Genomic DNA, 17030 nt, shown 5'->3' with positions numbered 1-17030 from the left:
TAAATAAACGAGTGCGACGTCTACTACGGGCATTACGGTCCGCCTACGTAGCGTGGCTGTTCTTTTTATTTTGAAGTGAACTCAGGAGCATACAGCCTGCAACGTGAGCGCCTGTCCCCGTGCGGATGGCCCCGCCCCTCGCGTCCAATCACAGGCTCGGGAGCCGGGCGGAGGCGTGGCCAAAAGTTCTCGGCCAGCCAATGAGAGTTTCGGGAACGGAAAGTACTAGTTTGCCCATGCTTTGCACGTGTGTTCCTGCGTGTAAACGACAGTGAGGGCTTGAACAAAACTGTCTTGACGGCGAGACGAGCCACGAACACTCACTCGTGTCAGCAGCCTCCTGGTCGCCCGCGACCGCATCGCATCTCCGGACGCAATATTTTGTGGAAATAGAAAACACACAACGATCTATCAAGATATGCAGATGGTGAGTGGAGATTATTCTTGTTTTTAGCATCACGGCTAACACTTGTATACAACTGCCAGAAACGCCCCGATTGGAAGTCAGTCGACTAAAGTCGGTTGTTTAGTTTCAAAACTATACATGGAACGTTGGCAGTATTATTACCTTTAAAAAAGGCCCAAACTGTAGTTTTTAATCTGGATACATCTGGTCATCGTCGTCAGACTAGAACCGCGAACTGAACTTGTTGTAGTAGTGATGCTGCTAACTGTGAGAAGGCCTCAAACGCAAGTCACGGATGTCAACAACGTTTAATGTTGCTTTATTTTTGTGAGTTTAAATGTCAATATGGCAGAAACACTTGGAAACGAGCTTCTGCGAACAGTCCAGATGTGTCAGCTTTTATACAAATGCATCGGTTGTATGGGGTTAAAGTTTTTTTTTTAAACTCTGCCAGATTGTTCAATGACATGTGTACATGGAATAATGCACGATTTTTTTTAATAATATATCTTGGATTGTACTTTTTTTTTTTTTTTTTTCAAAATAAAAATAATGTTTAAGTTGCATTAATTAGTGTAACTTATTGTAAGGTGCACTTTTACATGCACATTTTTGTTTATGCTTTTTATAGACTAGGAGTGGGCTTAGTAAGGGTGGGAGCATTTGCAGTATCAAAACAGTATTATTCCCAAACACAGCTCTCTCATTGATCAGTTATCAACTTTAAAAAAGGATATTGCAATGCTTACAATGTGTTTTGGTTTTGTTAACATGTTGACATTTAAGGTAAGGTAAGGTAAAACTTTATTGATCCCTCAGGAGGGATTTCTTATTTCTTTATATATATATATATATATATGTGTGTGTGTGTGTCAATAATGATACTCCCCTGCTAATACACTCTTCTACCTTCTACTTCACTTCTGCAAGACAGTGGCTTAAGGGTGTACTATTGTATGTACCTTGACCTAATTTCCACTGGTATCCACAATGAAGATTTATTTCACAAAAAAAACTCCAAAAGAAGACACATCATGTGATTTTCAAAGTATTGAATCACCAAGACTAAATGAGTAACCTTTTATTGTTTTATTACCGATGTTCTATTTTACTTGGGATCAAAATAGTCGCAATAAAAGTTTGCTTCATACTTGAACTGATCTGAGATAAGAATAGGACATCCATGAATCCTTCAGTTGTGTTTCAAGTGACATTTTGACAAGGATTCGTTGTTGGAAAGATATTTTTCTAAATATAATTTTTTCATGATTCAAATTAGCTTGACAAACAGAAGAATTAAAATGGCAGCGGGCGACCGATCTGGTGCACATATCGCACCCTCCTAATGTGGGCCTTTTAGGGGGCTGACTCAACATCACAGCTGAAGTGTTGCCCAGCAAATCATGCTGTCAGTATTATTTAAAAAAAAAAATCCATCTAGAAAATGTAGATGAGTCATTATTTGGCCTTGTGACCTTCACCTGAGTATTTTTTTTAATGGATACTTCCTTATAAAGGATGGTACTGATATTAGATATAGATAATCCTTTTATCACAACACTTATTTTTCTTACTTGGATTGAATTGCAGTGCAATGAATGTTTATTAAAATCTGATAACTTCATACAAGCTTTACAAAAAAATATTTTTTTACTTACAAAGTCCTTCTTGATAATTAAACCAATTCTCTGACCACATCACCATGTACTCAGTATGTCCAGAAGAGACCGCAGCCATCATCACCTCATTCCTAGTTAATAATTTTTCCATTTAATACTTTTTTAATTCTTCACCTGTATTTTTTCTGGGACTTTACTAACAATTAACAAGTAACCTACTTGCACATTGTTGTTGAGTCAGTATCACAGTCCTCAACAATGACTCACATAGTTTCATGTTAAACATGCTCAGAGTCCAGGAACAACTTAGTCATTACATAATAGTAGAAACATTTTGTTCTTGGAGGAGATAAATACCTCGTGTCATACACTCTTTCCTGTCACACCCTTTAACTAATCTTTTTTGTGGGTTTTAACATGATATAGTTACTTCTGTCTCTTTTACAGTAAAGCAATTTTTTATTTATTTACTTATTTGATTTTTTTAAAAGCGTGTCGGGCGTTGAAGTCATGCCTCGGAAAGTTTTGTGTTACAGTGGCCTGAGCTGAACTGCTGTTCCAAGAAATGTTGAGAATGATTTAATTGGAAGTATTGCAATGAAGTGCTTCCATATTAACTTTTAACATGTTTTTTTTTTTTTAAATTGAAGCTCAATTCTATAAGAAAATAATATTATCAAAGCTCTTCTATACACTGTTTTATTTAGTATTACCGGGTTAGTGTTGGAATGTAATACAAGATTAATTTAAGTTAAATAATTAAATTAAGTATAATTTAAGTTCTTAAAGATCATTTTATTATTGAATTGTGCAAACAAACGATTCATAAATATTCTACAATCATCCATGTGATGGAAGAGGACATTTAAATATTAGATCAAATTGAAATAAATAGTTAAAAATGTTCAGTTGAGTGGTCCTTCCCATTTCTAATCTTGTCCTTGATAGTTGCTCTCAATGAAAACTTGTATATCATGAAGTTCAAAACAAAATTGATAACAATTTTAATTTAAAATATTACATTTGTCAGACAAAAGTATCTTCAGTGATACTTGTGTGATAAAATGTACAATTATAAAAATAAAAACGATTTTCAAAACCTTTTAAACGGCTTAATGAAAGGTCTAAATATATATGTGGAAGTAGAAATAAAAATATCCAGCGTTAAAAACGTCGCAATGACGTCGCTGGCCGCGAGTTAAATCCCCGCTTATACTAAAGACTGATGTTGCGAACATTGCGTACGCAGTCAGGCGTACATGCTGTTGGTGAATCTGCTCATGCCTCGGCTGCGAGGAGACTTTGGCGCAGCTCGAAGCCCTCTCATTGGCCAGGCGCGTCGACCAATCAGACGCCGCTGTTCCCTGTGGAAAACACAGCCGAGTACACGTGCCTCGATGTACACTAGCAAGAGGGCGGACCTCAGACTCGTCGAGCCGCAATCTTGCTGACATTTTATCACATCGAGCTCTGACTTCAGCGGGAAGTTACTTTCAGCGGATCGAGGACACATTTAAGAAGCATTTTTATTTTATCTGCAGAGGTTTGTCGGGAAACTGCAGTGACGAAGTCGTGTTCGTGTCGGAGACTGTCGAGTAAGCAGCGTCTCTGTCGTGTCTTATGTTTGTTTGTTTTTTACCACAAAGTTTGAGCAAAACGAGCAATATTTGTTGATGTTTTAGTTGTGACATGTTCTTATTTCTACCGCTTTTGTAGTAATGTAGTGTTTTAAGAATCACGTGTTCAAAATGTGCCATTTTACTTTTGTGAGTCGATATTTAAAGTACAGTATATCTTTAAAAAATGTTCGGGTAAAAACGTGCTTTAAAACAGTATTTTTGTCACTATTGTGCATGATGCGACCAAACATCTTGAATTGACCGCAAAGGCGGATGAAGTCAATTGTAATTGTTTACCTACTACTGTACTGCATGTTTTTCAATAGCAAGTTTTGATTCACACCGAATATACTAGTTGTTTTTTTTTAAACTTTGCTGTGAATTTTTCATTAAATTAAATTGTTAATGGCCAACATAATAAACACAACTACAGTTATATTGATGCTAGAATAGTGTCATTTTTTGTTGTTATGAAAATGCTGTTTTTCGATTTAACAACATTTTTTTTGGCAGAAATTAAACCACTGAGGGTACAATACTTGGATGTAGTTTATTTTTCCGTTATTTGTAATAAGTAAGTAAAGGTTATTTGTAAAGCTGAACTGGGGGGAGGGTGGGATTGTATGGATTCCCTTAAAAGAGAACAATTACCAACATAAGCATAAACATATATTGATTTCTGTATTCTCTGTGACTTTATCAAAAACATTGCTCAACATCTGACAGGCCTCAACTCCAATTGTCCAGTGGCTACAATGGCTTCCCTCATTACACTCCTTGAAACATGAGTTTGGATATGAAATCGTTGTATCCAACGCTATCCTACTGTAACACTACATTGACTTTTATTGACGACACCAAATCTGCCTGAAACCAGGGTCTCATAATTCTGCATAATTGAAATGGCCCTCACTGAGTGCATTTCCTGTCAATAATGTGTTGGAGGGCGCGGTGAGGGCTCTGCAGTCAGCATTTAGACGTGTCCCTCAAACTGAAATCTCACATGTGGCTTTGCTATCAGCTATGGAAGTATGCATGGATGCCATCCTGCCTCAACACCCACTCACAGCCGGCTTGCATATTCTCGCATCATAATTGCTCATCTCTCAGTCAACAGTTGCTGCACAAGGTGTTGTCATCTGCTAGTGTTGGCCTGTCTAAGCAAAACAGCCTACCTTGCATTGATATCATTTTGCATCTGAAGCTGTCATAAGTGCTCCATACTTCTAGTCCTCTTGTAAAGTCTAATCCAGAGTTAATTGGCTGGCTACACGAAACCTGCCTACTCAGTTTGTTCCTTCAGGACCGGAAACGCGTGACTACGCAAGCCATAGATAAACCTACCATGACCAAAGTTGCGAGAATACATCAATAGTGTCCTGAACATGTCGGTTTAGGAGGTTGTCGGGTCAATTGAGTCTTTAAACTTGTAAGGATTTAGGAGCTTTTCAACTTCTAGTTGCGTTGGTAGGGTTTAAAGGATTACGGGTTGTCTCCCTTACCTTCAGAATAAATAGCTCTAGACTTTTACTTGCGTAGGTTGTGGACAAATATAAACATCCTCAGATACTATTCAGAACACATCTAAGTTAATAACCGATGAGTGACGTCAAGCTTTGTTCACAAACTGTGGTGCTCCGCCTGTTGTGTATCTGAGCTATGACGGCTGAGATGTCGTTTTTATTTTAGGGTATTAGTTCACCCGGTCTATATCAAGATGCATGCAATACTCATTGGATGAATGGAAATGGCAAGTCATTATAGACACTGCAGGATTATCTCAACGGCACAATGGGTTTTATGAATGATTGATAAGAGTTGAAGTGAAGTCATATCTTTGCAAAAATATTTCTTTAAATTCCTTCACTTATTAATTTGTAATCATTGCATGCAGCAATGTAAGCAGGTACGCTTTATTTGTAAAGTGCCTTTTACAGACCAGGGTTACAAAGTGCTTTAACAACAAGACGATACAGTCAAAAATACTTACAAATTGATTCATTCTTGCTTCTTGGAGTAATCCATAATCTTTCCCAACCTTCTGAGGATGTGATCAGGATTTACAGTTTCAAGAAATGACTGCATGACATTTTGTATCGGTATTAATATTAGTTCTATTAATGATTGAGAATATATCCTGTGCACAAATGCAACAACTGCTGTTCAATGGAAGTGTTTTAACTCCATGTTCTTTGTCCTTTTCTGTCTTCTCAGGTTGCACTCCAGTAAAACACAACCTTGTAGAAGCGCAAAGAAGATCTGCAGTTGATCTCTCCATCGTCTGGGGACGAATTTGTTTTGGACAAATTCACATTTCAAGGACAAACTATTTTTTGTTTTCAAATATTTCACAAACCAATGAAATCCCTCTTTTTGTAGAAGAGTTGGTGCACACTCTCTACCTCGAAAGAAAAGAACCTTCGCACCAAAGTTATTCTACCAGTTCCATTAACATGACCATACCCAGTATACCCACCTTAAAAAATCTTTTGTCTCTAAGCAGTAACTGACAACTTGCGCTGTGCAAGCGTTACCCTTCTCTAGTATGAGTTATGAGATCTCTAAATCAACTGTTGGAAGCAGCACTCATGGGCGAGTGGCAAGGTCTTGTGACACGGATACCCACCAGGAAGCAGAATTGGAAGGGTTGAACTCTGCAGGCATTCACAGGGCAATGACAGGTGACCGAGCCAGCACCCAGGAGCAAGGGAATGAGGCAGAAAGCACCTCGTCTCCCAACAGGAAGTCAGGATCTGGAAGGATGTCGAGCGACGAAAGAGGACCAAACTCGGATGACATGGACGGACAGTCAAGCGGAAACGACTCTGGGGAGAGAGAGAGCAGCTCAGGTGGACGCCAGTCCACAAGAAGCTCTCACAGCTCATCCAATGGAAAGGACTCTGGCATGATGCTGGACACCACAGACAGCCAGAAGAGGTAATGAACATATCTGGGAGGATGTCATTGATTTTAAATTCTTAAGCCACACTATTATGTATTTTGAGGTGCCCGTGTACCACAACACTCAGAAATACAATTTTCATTTTTGCAAGGAGTGATATCTTGACTGTGCTGACCTTGGTTCCTCTCGTTCTTTCCCAGCACTAATTCCCAGAGTCTCTCACCACCGAGTGGCTCTCTGGCCTACAGCCTACTGTCCAACAGCTCAGAACATGACCCACCCTCCACCTCTGGCTGCAGCAGTGACCAGTCGGCACGAGTCCAGACACAGAAAGAACTTATGAAGGCCATCAAGGAGCTGAAGCTTCGACTTCCTGCGGAGCGCAAGACCAAGGGCCACTCCAGCACTGTCAACGCACTGAAATACGCCCTGCAGTGCGTCCGACAAGTCAAAGGTAATAAGATAGTGAGCGTGAACTGAACATCTGAACCTACGGTATGGAACGTTCATACTCATCTTTCTATATCATCTTTCTCCAGCTAACAAGGATTACTATCACCAATGGAGTGTGGAAGAGTGCCATGGATGTAGTCTGGATTTGTCTGCCTTCACAATCGAGGAGCTCGACAACATCACATCAGAATACACACTGAAGAATACAGTAAGTTAATTTCATAACTTCTCTGCTATTAGTTTTTTAAATACTTAACCAGGCCGCAAATCACACCTTCAATATAATGTATAATTCATTTTGATTTCATAGAAGTGACATTCCCCCTATTCTGCTTCTTTCAGGATACTTTCTCAATGGCAGTGTCATTCTTGTCAGGGAAAGTTGTGTACGTGTCACCCCAGGGCTCGTCCGTGCTTCGCTGCAAGCCTGAATATCTTCAGGGAACAATGTTTTCTGAGCTTTTGGCGCCACAGGATGTCAGCACGTTCTACAGCGGCACAGCACCGTGCCGCCTGCCCCTCTGGGCCACCTGCATCGGCTCTGGTGAGTCGGAAGTGGCCTGGGATTTTTTCAGAGACCATATGAAAAGTTGTTTCCAACCTCGTGACATTTCTAAATCTCTTTTCTTTGACTTTTCCTTCAGCCTCTGCTCCAGTGGACTGCACTCAGGAAAAGTCCATGTTCTGTCGCATCAGCGCCATCCGGACACAGAGCGGCGAGATGCGCTACTACCCATTCCGTCTCACGCCCTACCAGCTCACCATCAGAGATTCTGATACAGCTGAGCCACAACCCTGCTGCTTGTTGATCGCAGAGCGTGTCCACTCTGGATATGAAGGTACTTCAATTTTTTTCTGAGCTACTTTGGCTTTATTAAAAGTGAAACAAATAAAAACATCTAGCATTGAAGCACATTTGTTAATTATGTCACTACTGAGGGATCAATAAAGTTTTACCTTACCTTATTGTAGCTTATGATTACTTTTAGAGCACAATTTTGCGAAGTACAGTCACCTATGAAATCAACACTGTGGAGATGTGTAGCAGCTTCAGTATCATGAACTGAAGTACATTTTACATCTTGTTAGGAATGTGTTGAAATTCGACATGGAAAATGATTTTCCGCTCTAAACATTCTGTTGTTTCCTTCTGGCAGCTCCTCGCATTCCTCCAGACAAGAGGGTCTTCACCACCAGTCACACTCCCAGCTGTCTCTTCCAGGAGGTGGACGAGAGGTCAGTTTCGGCTAATGCTACCATGGTTTATGCAAATGCATCCAAATACTCAACTTGCAGCCACATCATCAAACGCAATAAAATGTATTCTCAATGCGTATCTTGCTCTTCTTTAGGGCGGTGCCTCTGTTGGGCTACCTGCCTCAGGACCTGGTGGGCACTCCCACTCTGCTCTACATCCACCCCGAAGACCGGGCCACAATGGTGGCCATACACGAAAAAAGTACGCACTTCCACTGACAAATAATGTGATGTTGAGAGCTCTTGTTATTGTCTTATCTTAACTTCATCTTTGTCAAATCAATCTTTATGATGGTCAACATGACTCCAAAATGTTAATGTGAGACTTTGTGTTTGTGTTTAGTCTTTCAGTTTGCTGGACAGCCATTCGAGTATTCTCCTCTCAGGATGTGTGCGCGCAATGGTGAATATTTGACCATCGACACCAGTTGGTCGTCCTTCGTCAACCCCTGGAGCAGGAAAGTGGCTTTCATCGTGGGGCGCCACAAAGTCCGAACGTAAGCTGATTTTCTGGCAAAATCTCTACATCTTTTATATATGCTCCCTTATTTCCAAAAGTGTCCCTTTTGCTGTCCTATTGCCCAGCGTCTTTAGAATCAGGATTGCTCGACTATATACTTTAATTTTGGATAATGCTAAACTCATGCTATTACAGGGCAAATCAACAGTATGTTAAGTTATGCAAGTGAAAAATTCAATTCACTTTTATAATGGTTAAGAACTAAACAGTGTTACTTGACACGTCCACCCCTCTTCCAGGAGCCCTCTGAACGAGGATGTGTTCACGATGCCGCCCGGCTTTGAAAGCCGTGTTACCACCCCAGACGTTGTGCAACTCAGTGAGCAGATCCACCGCCTGCTCGGGCAGCCGGTCCACAGCAGCAGCTCGCAGGGCTACAGTTCCCTCGGGTCCAGTGGGTCGCTTGGCTCCCGGCGTTCCCGACAACAGCACCTCGGTGCCTCTGCTGCCTCCTCCAGCGACAGCAATGGACCAGCAATGGAAGAAGCAGCTGCTGCTGTTGTTTTGCACAAACCTGTAAGTCCTTAATGATTTATTTACACAGTATAGCTTATCCTCATGCTAAAAAATATTCACTTTAATATGTATTTATAACTAACCTTGGTGTTAATTCTTGTTACAGATGACATTTCAGCAGATCTGCAAAGACGTCCACATGGTCAAGACTAATGGCCAACAGGTCTTCATTGAGTCCCGGAATAGGCCTATGCCCAGAAAGAACGTCACGACAGGTGATGAACCTGACCTTTACATGCATTTAAACTCATTCTGTTCATGTGATGAAGATAAAAGAATGTTAGTAGAACATCTGATCCTGCACACAGAACATATTTAAATGTATTTTTACATTTAATTAATATAAAACAATTCCAGTCTATTGATATCTAAAATAGCAGATTGCCTCATGCGATATTATAGCAGAGACATCCAGTCGATCCAGCCATCCACTTGTCCAGGTTCCTTCGCTTAGTAAAGCACAAGTAAAGTGAAAGAGACAAATTAACGTGGCCCAGACGTCCCTCTCCCCAGAATTTTCAGTTATTTTGGGGTTAATGCAAAGGTTCCCAGGTCAACTATGAGGCATAATCTCTCCACTGTGTTACGGAGCCTTTCCTGGAGGGTCGCACTTCTCACTGTTACACTAGTGGGGCCCAGCTACCCAGCGAGGGATCACTTCTTGGATGTCTCGTTGCTATTGTCCGTGAACGTGGGTAAGTGACAGAAACACGGATCGACCAGTGAATCAAGACCTCTCCTCTTCCACTCAGATTTGTCTTTACTCTAACAGAACTAATCTCCGGCCCGGGCGAGACTTTCCACCTTTTTTTCGACCAAGGACCAAGGTGTCAGACTTAAGGGAGCCGATCCTCATCCAGGGCCAAAAAACATTCGCCAAGAACTACCTTTCAGTTTATAAATGGCTCTCGGTGTCAAAATGTGCGAGGTGAAACGACTTGAAACTAAATTGTCAGCCATCGAGTTAACTTGCTGGAAGTTAATAAACCAACACACAACACTGCACAGATGAACTAGAAGAGGGTTATGTTTAAGGAATCGTAAGGATTTATAATAATTAGTTGCTGGATTCTTGTAGGATTTTCAAACAACCAGCGTGGCAATGGCAGCAACCCTGCCAGAGGTCACATCGACACAGCGAAGCCCGTCAATGAAGTGGCTTCAGCCCTGTTGGCGAGGAAAGAGCCACCGATCGGATACTCCTACCAGCAGATCAACTGTCTGGACAGCATCGTGAGGTAGATACATTTCAACATCTCTACATTTTAACACAACTGGAATTAAACGTCCTCTAATGAAGCTGCTTAACTTTGTCCAGGTACCTCGAGAGCTGTAACATTCCCAACACAGTGAAGAGGAAATGTGGCTCTTCCTGTACAAACTCGTCCACATCTGACGACGACAAGCAGCAGGAGGCATCTGGAAACACTAAAGGTACTTTAAGACCTTAAAAAATCAATTAAAAATTAATATTTTCACTGCTTTCCAACTACAACTGTCAGACTCCATAGCTGCGATTACATGAGACATTATATTTCTCAACGATAGAATCTTCTTTGTTTACATGAAAGATATGATTGATTTCAGACGCGCGTCTTCATAAATTAGGCATTTGATTTCCAAACTACTCTGACATAAGAAGTTTCAGAGCTAAATGTTTCAGATCTGTGGTCTAACCGTTTATAAACGACTTGCCAAGATTCAAGAAACTTATCAAAACCTGTTCATACTGCTGCAGGAATTATTTGGTACAATCAATGATCAACATTAACCTCACAATATGTTATTAAAGAGAAAAGTCTCCATTTCATCATTTTCATTTCAATCAGGCATTTATTCCGATAAGAATGTCTTATGTAAGCGCAGCTTGAGTCTCAATGTTCTTTTCTGTTTGTATCATTTTGTGCCATGTTTTGGTTATTGGACTCTGGAATTTGTCCTGTCCCTGTTTCAGTGAACCTTGTTGCAGAAACCTCACCTCTGCCTCCTCTGACGCTGGTGCCAAAGGCAGAGAGTGTTGCCTCAATCACCTCCCAGTGTAGCTTCAGTAGTACTATTGTGCACGTGGGTGACAAGAAACCTCCGGAGTCAGGTGGGAGTCAGTTTCCCTGAACTTCCGATTAAGATGGTCTCGGTGTTGTTTTCGAGACGCTCAGGTGTTCTAATCTACCGTTCTTTTCTTTTCTTACAGATATCATCATGGAAGAGGCTCCGACGATTCCCAGTCTTGCTCCTCTGACCACTACTTCCTCATCTCTGCCGAGTAGTTTACCACTCGCAAGCACCTCCTTGGCGCCTCCTCTCCTGCCGCCGCCCCCTCCTCCGCCTCTGTCCTCGGTGGCGCGCCCTCAAGCGTCTCCGCCTGAGAAAGACAGTCGACGATGTGGAGGAGGGTGCAAGCCTGGCGCAGGAGGGCGGCTGGGCCTGACAAAAGAGGTGCTGTCTGCTCACACCCAGCAGGAGGAACAAGCCTTCCTCAACCGATTCAAGGACCTCAGCAAGCTGCGCGTGTTCGATCAGACGGCGTCTTCAACAGTTCGCTGCAACACTACACCTGCCAACCCGCTGTCACGAGGTAAACATGCATGTTTGGAGATGCCAGTCTCGCTGATGCTTACGCTGGTCATAGCAGGGTTTCAAACCCACGAGGGCCTAATCCTCTTTCTGACTTTCAAGCATAAAGAGAAACATTCTAAATAAATTAAAATACAAAGAAAAATCACTCCCAGAAATTAATATGGAAACCCTCGTCTCTCATCACTTTCAGGGCCTGAAAAAAAAAAAAAAAGTGTATATTATATATTCTATACACGTACGTGTGTTTTTATATACACATTCTCACGTACACATAGTACATGCCGGAAATATAGAAGAATAATGTGGATTTATATGAAGGAAAATGTATGAATGTATAAATGTATGAAACGATTTCTTATAAAAGTGAAATAATACATTTAAGATGCCAGTTTTTAAGATGAGAGAATACTCATGTCAACATTTTTTTGTGTTTTCCCAGGGGCGCGTTGTTCACGCGACTACCCGGCAGCCGGGGGAAGCAACAGCTACAGACGTGGCCGCGGGGGCAAAAGGGTTCGACACCACGAGTCTCCCGAACAAAACGCATCTATGAGGTCGAGCGGACGCCACAGAGAGCCAGTACCGACCGGACCTTCCACACAGTCCTCGTCGTGGCCTTCTGTCTGTTCCCAACCCAACATTCCCCCCAGCCCGTTTCCCCCCGGCATGCTCCCGATCTACCCGGTTTATCCTCCACTCGCCCAGACTCCACTGGTGCCAGATCCGTCACGATTCCCCCCCTCTCCTATAGTGCCTCCCATGATGGCACTGGTTCTGCCCAACTACATGTTCCCACAGATGGGTGCGCCCATCGCGCCGCCTGTTGCGGCCCCCCCACACTTTTACAATCCGAACTACGCCTACCCGGGCGCGGCCCCCGCCGTCGTCCCCTCCGTCATCTCCAACCCCATGCCTTTCCCGGTGACACAGTCCAGGAGCAGCACGCCCCAGTCCACCTGTCAGACCCCCGCGGACCGCGAGGGAGCCGAGTCGCCCCTCTTTCAGTCGCGCTGCTCCTCGCCCCTCAACCTGCTGCAGCTAGAGGAGTCGCCCAGCAACCGGCTGGAGGTCGCCACCGCCCTGGCGGCTTCGCAACAAGCCGCTCCGTCTGTGCAGGCGTGTGGACTCGGAGGTCAGAGTTCAGGCAATGAGAGGGGCTCTGATGACGCGTCCAAGGAGAATGAAAATGTAAGTTGACCAATGGAACATCTGCAGCTTTAAGATTCAAGTGTCTTTGAAGAGATAAAATGTGATTAAAGATTGTTTTGTCTTAGTTTCAAACTGTTACAGTGGAACATAAATTCCTTAACAATAGAAAACACGTTTCTCTTTTAAAAAGAAGTCTCATTTTAAGAATGTCTTTTCTTGTATCAAAGTTTTTACATTTGTAGTTTGAATACAATCAAGTTTAAAAAAACAACCATTTATATGTTTTGGACTTTGTTTTCCTAGGATCAGGCATGGATTATTGATTTGAATTTTCCTTCTCCTCCAGGGTGAAACCAACGAGTCAAACCAGGACGCCATGTCCACCTCCAGCGACCTGCTGGACTTGCTGCTGCAGGAAGACTCCCGCTCAGGCACCGGCTCCGCAGCCTCAGGATCCGGCTCTTCGGGCACGCGGTCCTCTGGTTCCGGGTCTGGCTCCAATGGATGCAGCTCCTCAGGCACCAGTGGGATGAGTAAGTCGTTGACGCGTGTTCCGGTCACGACGCTACCTCGATGGACGGTTCTGAACATCCACGTTCTTGTGTTTTTACTTCAGGCAGCAGCCAGGGCAGCCACACCAGCAAATACTTCGGTAGCATAGACTCGCTGGAGAACGATCCCAGCCGCAAACAGCCAGCAGGGGGCAGTAGTAGCAGTGGGGCAGGGGGCGAGGAGCAGTTCATCAAGTGTGTCCTGCAGGACCCCATCTGGCTGCTGATGGCCAACACGGACGAAAAGGTGATGATGACGTATCAGCTTCCGATCAGGTAAACGCCGTCTCCTCGCGCACGTCTTCGCTTTTCCCAAATGCACGGTCAAGACGAGCGCTCACATCTGGTCACATCTGGTCACAGGGACGTGGAGTCGGTGCTGCGCAGTGACCGCGAGGCCTTGAGGAACATGCAGAAGCAGCAGCCGCGCTTCAGCGAAGAACAGAAGCGGGAGCTGAGTCAGGTTCACCCCTGGATCCGCACCGGACGTCTGCCCCGAGCCATCAACATCCCCGTGAGTGTGAACCCTCGGCAGACTCTTACATTTGAATCTCACTATGAAAATAGATGGTAGACAATAATAGTAAGTATTGACTTTGATTACAATTATTAACATTACAGTTGTCATAGTAACTCTTCCATTACAAAACAAAGTTAATTTAAGGTAAGGTAGAACTTTATTGATCCCTCAGGAGGTCTCCTTCGAATATGAATAAAGAGAACAAGATGATACAATCTAAGTCTAAAGATAAAGAACATAGATCAAAGAAAAACAACAAAGGATACAAAGACTAACATAGAACAGAACATCATGATACTTTCGCTCCTGCCCCCGAACTCAGAATTGTACAATTTAATAGCAGGAGGAATAAATGAGTCCCTGAGTCTATTTGTAATCATTCATCATGTTGAGCAGTTCACTGCTCTGGGCTGCACAGAGAGAAACAATCATTTATTTCTATAGATAATAACGATCCTTTTTCCTTTGACCTTTCTATACATTTCCTCTTTGTTCTTGTTTTTATGAAACTTGCTGTAACGAGCTGAGCCTCATTTCCCGATGGATCTCCAGAGGGATTAATAAAGTCTATCCATCTATATATATATATTTATTTTTGAAATAAGATGAATATTTTCTCTTAAGTAAAGAAAGATTACTGGAAAAAAAATAAAGCTTTAAACTGGTGAAAATGAGTGAAAAGACAAAATACAAGTGTTTGCATCTCAAGGTCGCGCCGTGAATATAAAGCGACATTAAACTGGTCCACGCTGCAAAAATAAGCTTCAGACCGTCTGGTTTAATTTATTTATACATTTGACTTTCAGGGTCTAGTGTTTCCAAAGAGCCGAGGTCGGCGTTAAAACCATATTTTCCAACGTAGTCCTGCGTCGAGGGATTCATAAGTGAACGTTTCTTTGCTCTCGCTCCTCAGGGCTGCACCGGGTGCAAGTCGGCCGTCACCCCCGTCGCCCCCTTCGACGTGGAGCTCCACGAGATGGACCTGTGCAACGTCCTGAAGCCTCAGGAGGACGCCAGCGCTCGCAAAGCTCTGCTGGAGGTCTCCATGGAGGACGAGGAGGAAGAGTCCGACGTGAAGGAGAGCAAGATGCTGGACGGCAGTCAGGACATGGCGGCCGAGGCGCCGCGGGCACCGACGGAGAGCCAGGCCGCTCTGCTGCAGGAGGCTCGCATGACACACTGAGCTCACGAAGGCCACACGATGGATTGATCACAGAGCTGCACCTTCTACCCACGATCACGTGGGAGATCCAGGTGCACGAAACAACTGCCACTTCCTTCCGGTCGGGCAGGGAACCCTGACTTCGAGCAAGGCACGTCCTGCTGCGGGTCAAACGCGTCGGCGACGCGGGGGTCCGACGTGCACACTATTGAAGAGTGAACCATATTTATTTATGTTGTACAAACTCGAGACGACAAAAGGTGAAAACTTTGAATGTTCTGACTATAAAAAAAGGCACCTTGTGGCAGAGATGGATGTGTTTCACCGTAGTGTCCTATTCCTCGTCCCGATCTCTTGTTTACGGGTCCACGGTCCAGAGGACGGTCTCATGGGAAGCGAGAAGCTTCACTCATCAGCACCATGTACAGCAGTTCCACTTTGTTTTGTAAAAAGTGTATATTTTTATATTTTCACGTCGAAGGACGCGAGGAGGAGACACGGCTGAAATGTGTCGCGAGAGCAAAGTGTTGCTCGTGGCGAGACTTACGAGCCCAAAGAGGTGAACTTGAACACTTGAAGATGTTTCCTCTTCGCTCCTCCTCTATGTGGCGCTGTTCATGTGATGTCCTTTGCTTCATGGCGTCCGTGCTGTCTGCAACAGTTTCATAATATTTTTGTGAATTCTTTGTACAAAAAAGACAATAAAAATTATTTGGAAAAACAACTATTTCAGATGATTTCCTCACTGCTCAGTATTTTTATTCTTTATGTGAAGGTTGTTGTTGTGAACGTGTCCGGAGTGAACTCCAGCCGCAGCTCGATGGGAGTCTGTGGTTCGAGCCCAGAGTTGTCGCCGCAGCTTAAAAAAGAACAAAAGCACACACTTGTGTAGACAAATCCAACTTCACGACAATTTGTTTTGTTTTGACGGCGACGCTTTCTGAGAATTTGTGGTAATGTGTTGAATCTAGATTCGTCCAGAAACGTGTGGAAGAAAAAGGGTTTGTTTAAACCCACGACCTCAAGTTAGATTTAGGAACCAGTTTTTTTCAGTGAAGGATTTTCTAGTCCAACGAAACATCTTGGTTACAATACAGTACAGTAAGTAAGTAATATTTATTTATATAGCGCTTTTCGAGACCAGGGTCACAAAGCGCTTATACAATCAAAACAATATTCAATAAAATATATACTTTAAAGATCAAGATAATACTGAGAACAACACAGGAGTTCGAGAAATTCAAGGAAAAGCCTGAACGAATAGAAACGTCTTAAGATGTTTCTTAAAGGAGTCAGTAGATCATCAAGCGCAAAGAGAGAGAAGATCGTTCCAAAGCTTAGGAGCAACAGCCTGAAAAGATTTCTCTCCTCTGGTCCTGAACCGTGTGCGTGGAACCATAAGTAGATTCTGATCCACAGACCTCAGAGCCCGATTAAGTTAAGTTAACTTAACTTAACTTAATAACTTCAATAAGCTCTTAACTTATAATTTGCTCTAAGTAAGTAATTTTTATTTGTATAGCGCTTTTCTAGACCAGGGTCACAAAGCGCTTAAACAATCAAAACAATATTCAATAGAATATATACTTTAAAGGTCAAGATAAAACTGATAACACAACAGGAGTTCCAGAAAATCAAGGAAAAGCCTGAACAAATAAAAACGTCTTAAGATGTATATTAACTAGTGTTGCTTCTTGTCTGTTTACATTTGAAAATGACTTTAATAAATCGATAAAATTAGTCGTTTTAAAGCAGGAGTAGCAACTGAATTTTTCTTCC

The 17030-nt window shown here is 42.8% G+C and overlaps 1 protein-coding gene across 2 annotated transcripts; it reads left to right on the top strand.

Moving 5' to 3' along the window:
* Nucleotides 1-260: 260 nt before the first annotated feature.
* On the top strand, nt 261-15969 carry per1b (period circadian clock 1b). 2 transcript variants are annotated; one of them, XM_087788549.1, is made up of 20 exons: nt 261-427; nt 5859-6581; nt 6747-7000; nt 7086-7207; nt 7342-7543; nt 7644-7838; nt 8157-8235; nt 8352-8458; nt 8600-8753; nt 9016-9292; nt 9399-9507; nt 10371-10530; nt 10611-10726; nt 11247-11384; nt 11484-11867; nt 12309-13057; nt 13365-13551; nt 13635-13845; nt 13933-14083; nt 15003-15969. In XM_087788549.1, the coding sequence occupies exons 2-20, from the start codon at nt 6190-6192 to the stop codon at nt 15270-15272; spliced, it is 4257 nt and encodes a 1418-aa protein (XP_087644675.1). In that variant the 5' UTR covers nt 261-427; nt 5859-6189; the 3' UTR covers nt 15273-15969. The 2 variants fall into 2 exon arrangements, with proteins under 2 accessions (XP_087644675.1, XP_087644676.1); XM_087788550.1 differs by lacking the exon at nt 261-427 and adding an exon at nt 3500-3620.
* The last annotated feature ends 1061 nt before the right edge of the window (nt 15970-17030 follow it).

The sequence above is a fragment of the Callionymus lyra genome, chromosome 4 (assembly GCF_982586985.1).
Source record: "Callionymus lyra chromosome 4, fCalLyr1.hap1.1, whole genome shotgun sequence".
Classification (NCBI taxonomy): domain Eukaryota; kingdom Metazoa; phylum Chordata; class Actinopteri; order Syngnathiformes; family Callionymidae; genus Callionymus; species Callionymus lyra.
Note: the sequence above shows the minus strand (reverse complement) of the source record. Positions and strands in the feature narration are given on the sequence as shown.

What these genes read in the sequence shown, in the direction of transcription:
- per1b (XM_087788549.1), top strand. Translation starts at nt 6,190, where the DNA reads ATGAGTTATGAGATCTCTAAATCAACTGTTGGAAGCAGCACTCATGGG. An exon ending in CTGTTGTTTTGCACAAACCT is followed by an intron (nt 9,293 to 9,398) that starts GTAAGTCCTTAA and finishes TTCTTGTTACAG; the next exon opens with ATGACATTTCAGCAGATCTG. An exon ending in ACGTATCAGCTTCCGATCAG is followed by an intron (nt 13,846 to 13,932) that starts GTAAACGCCGTC and finishes ATCTGGTCACAG; the next exon opens with GGACGTGGAGTCGGTGCTGC.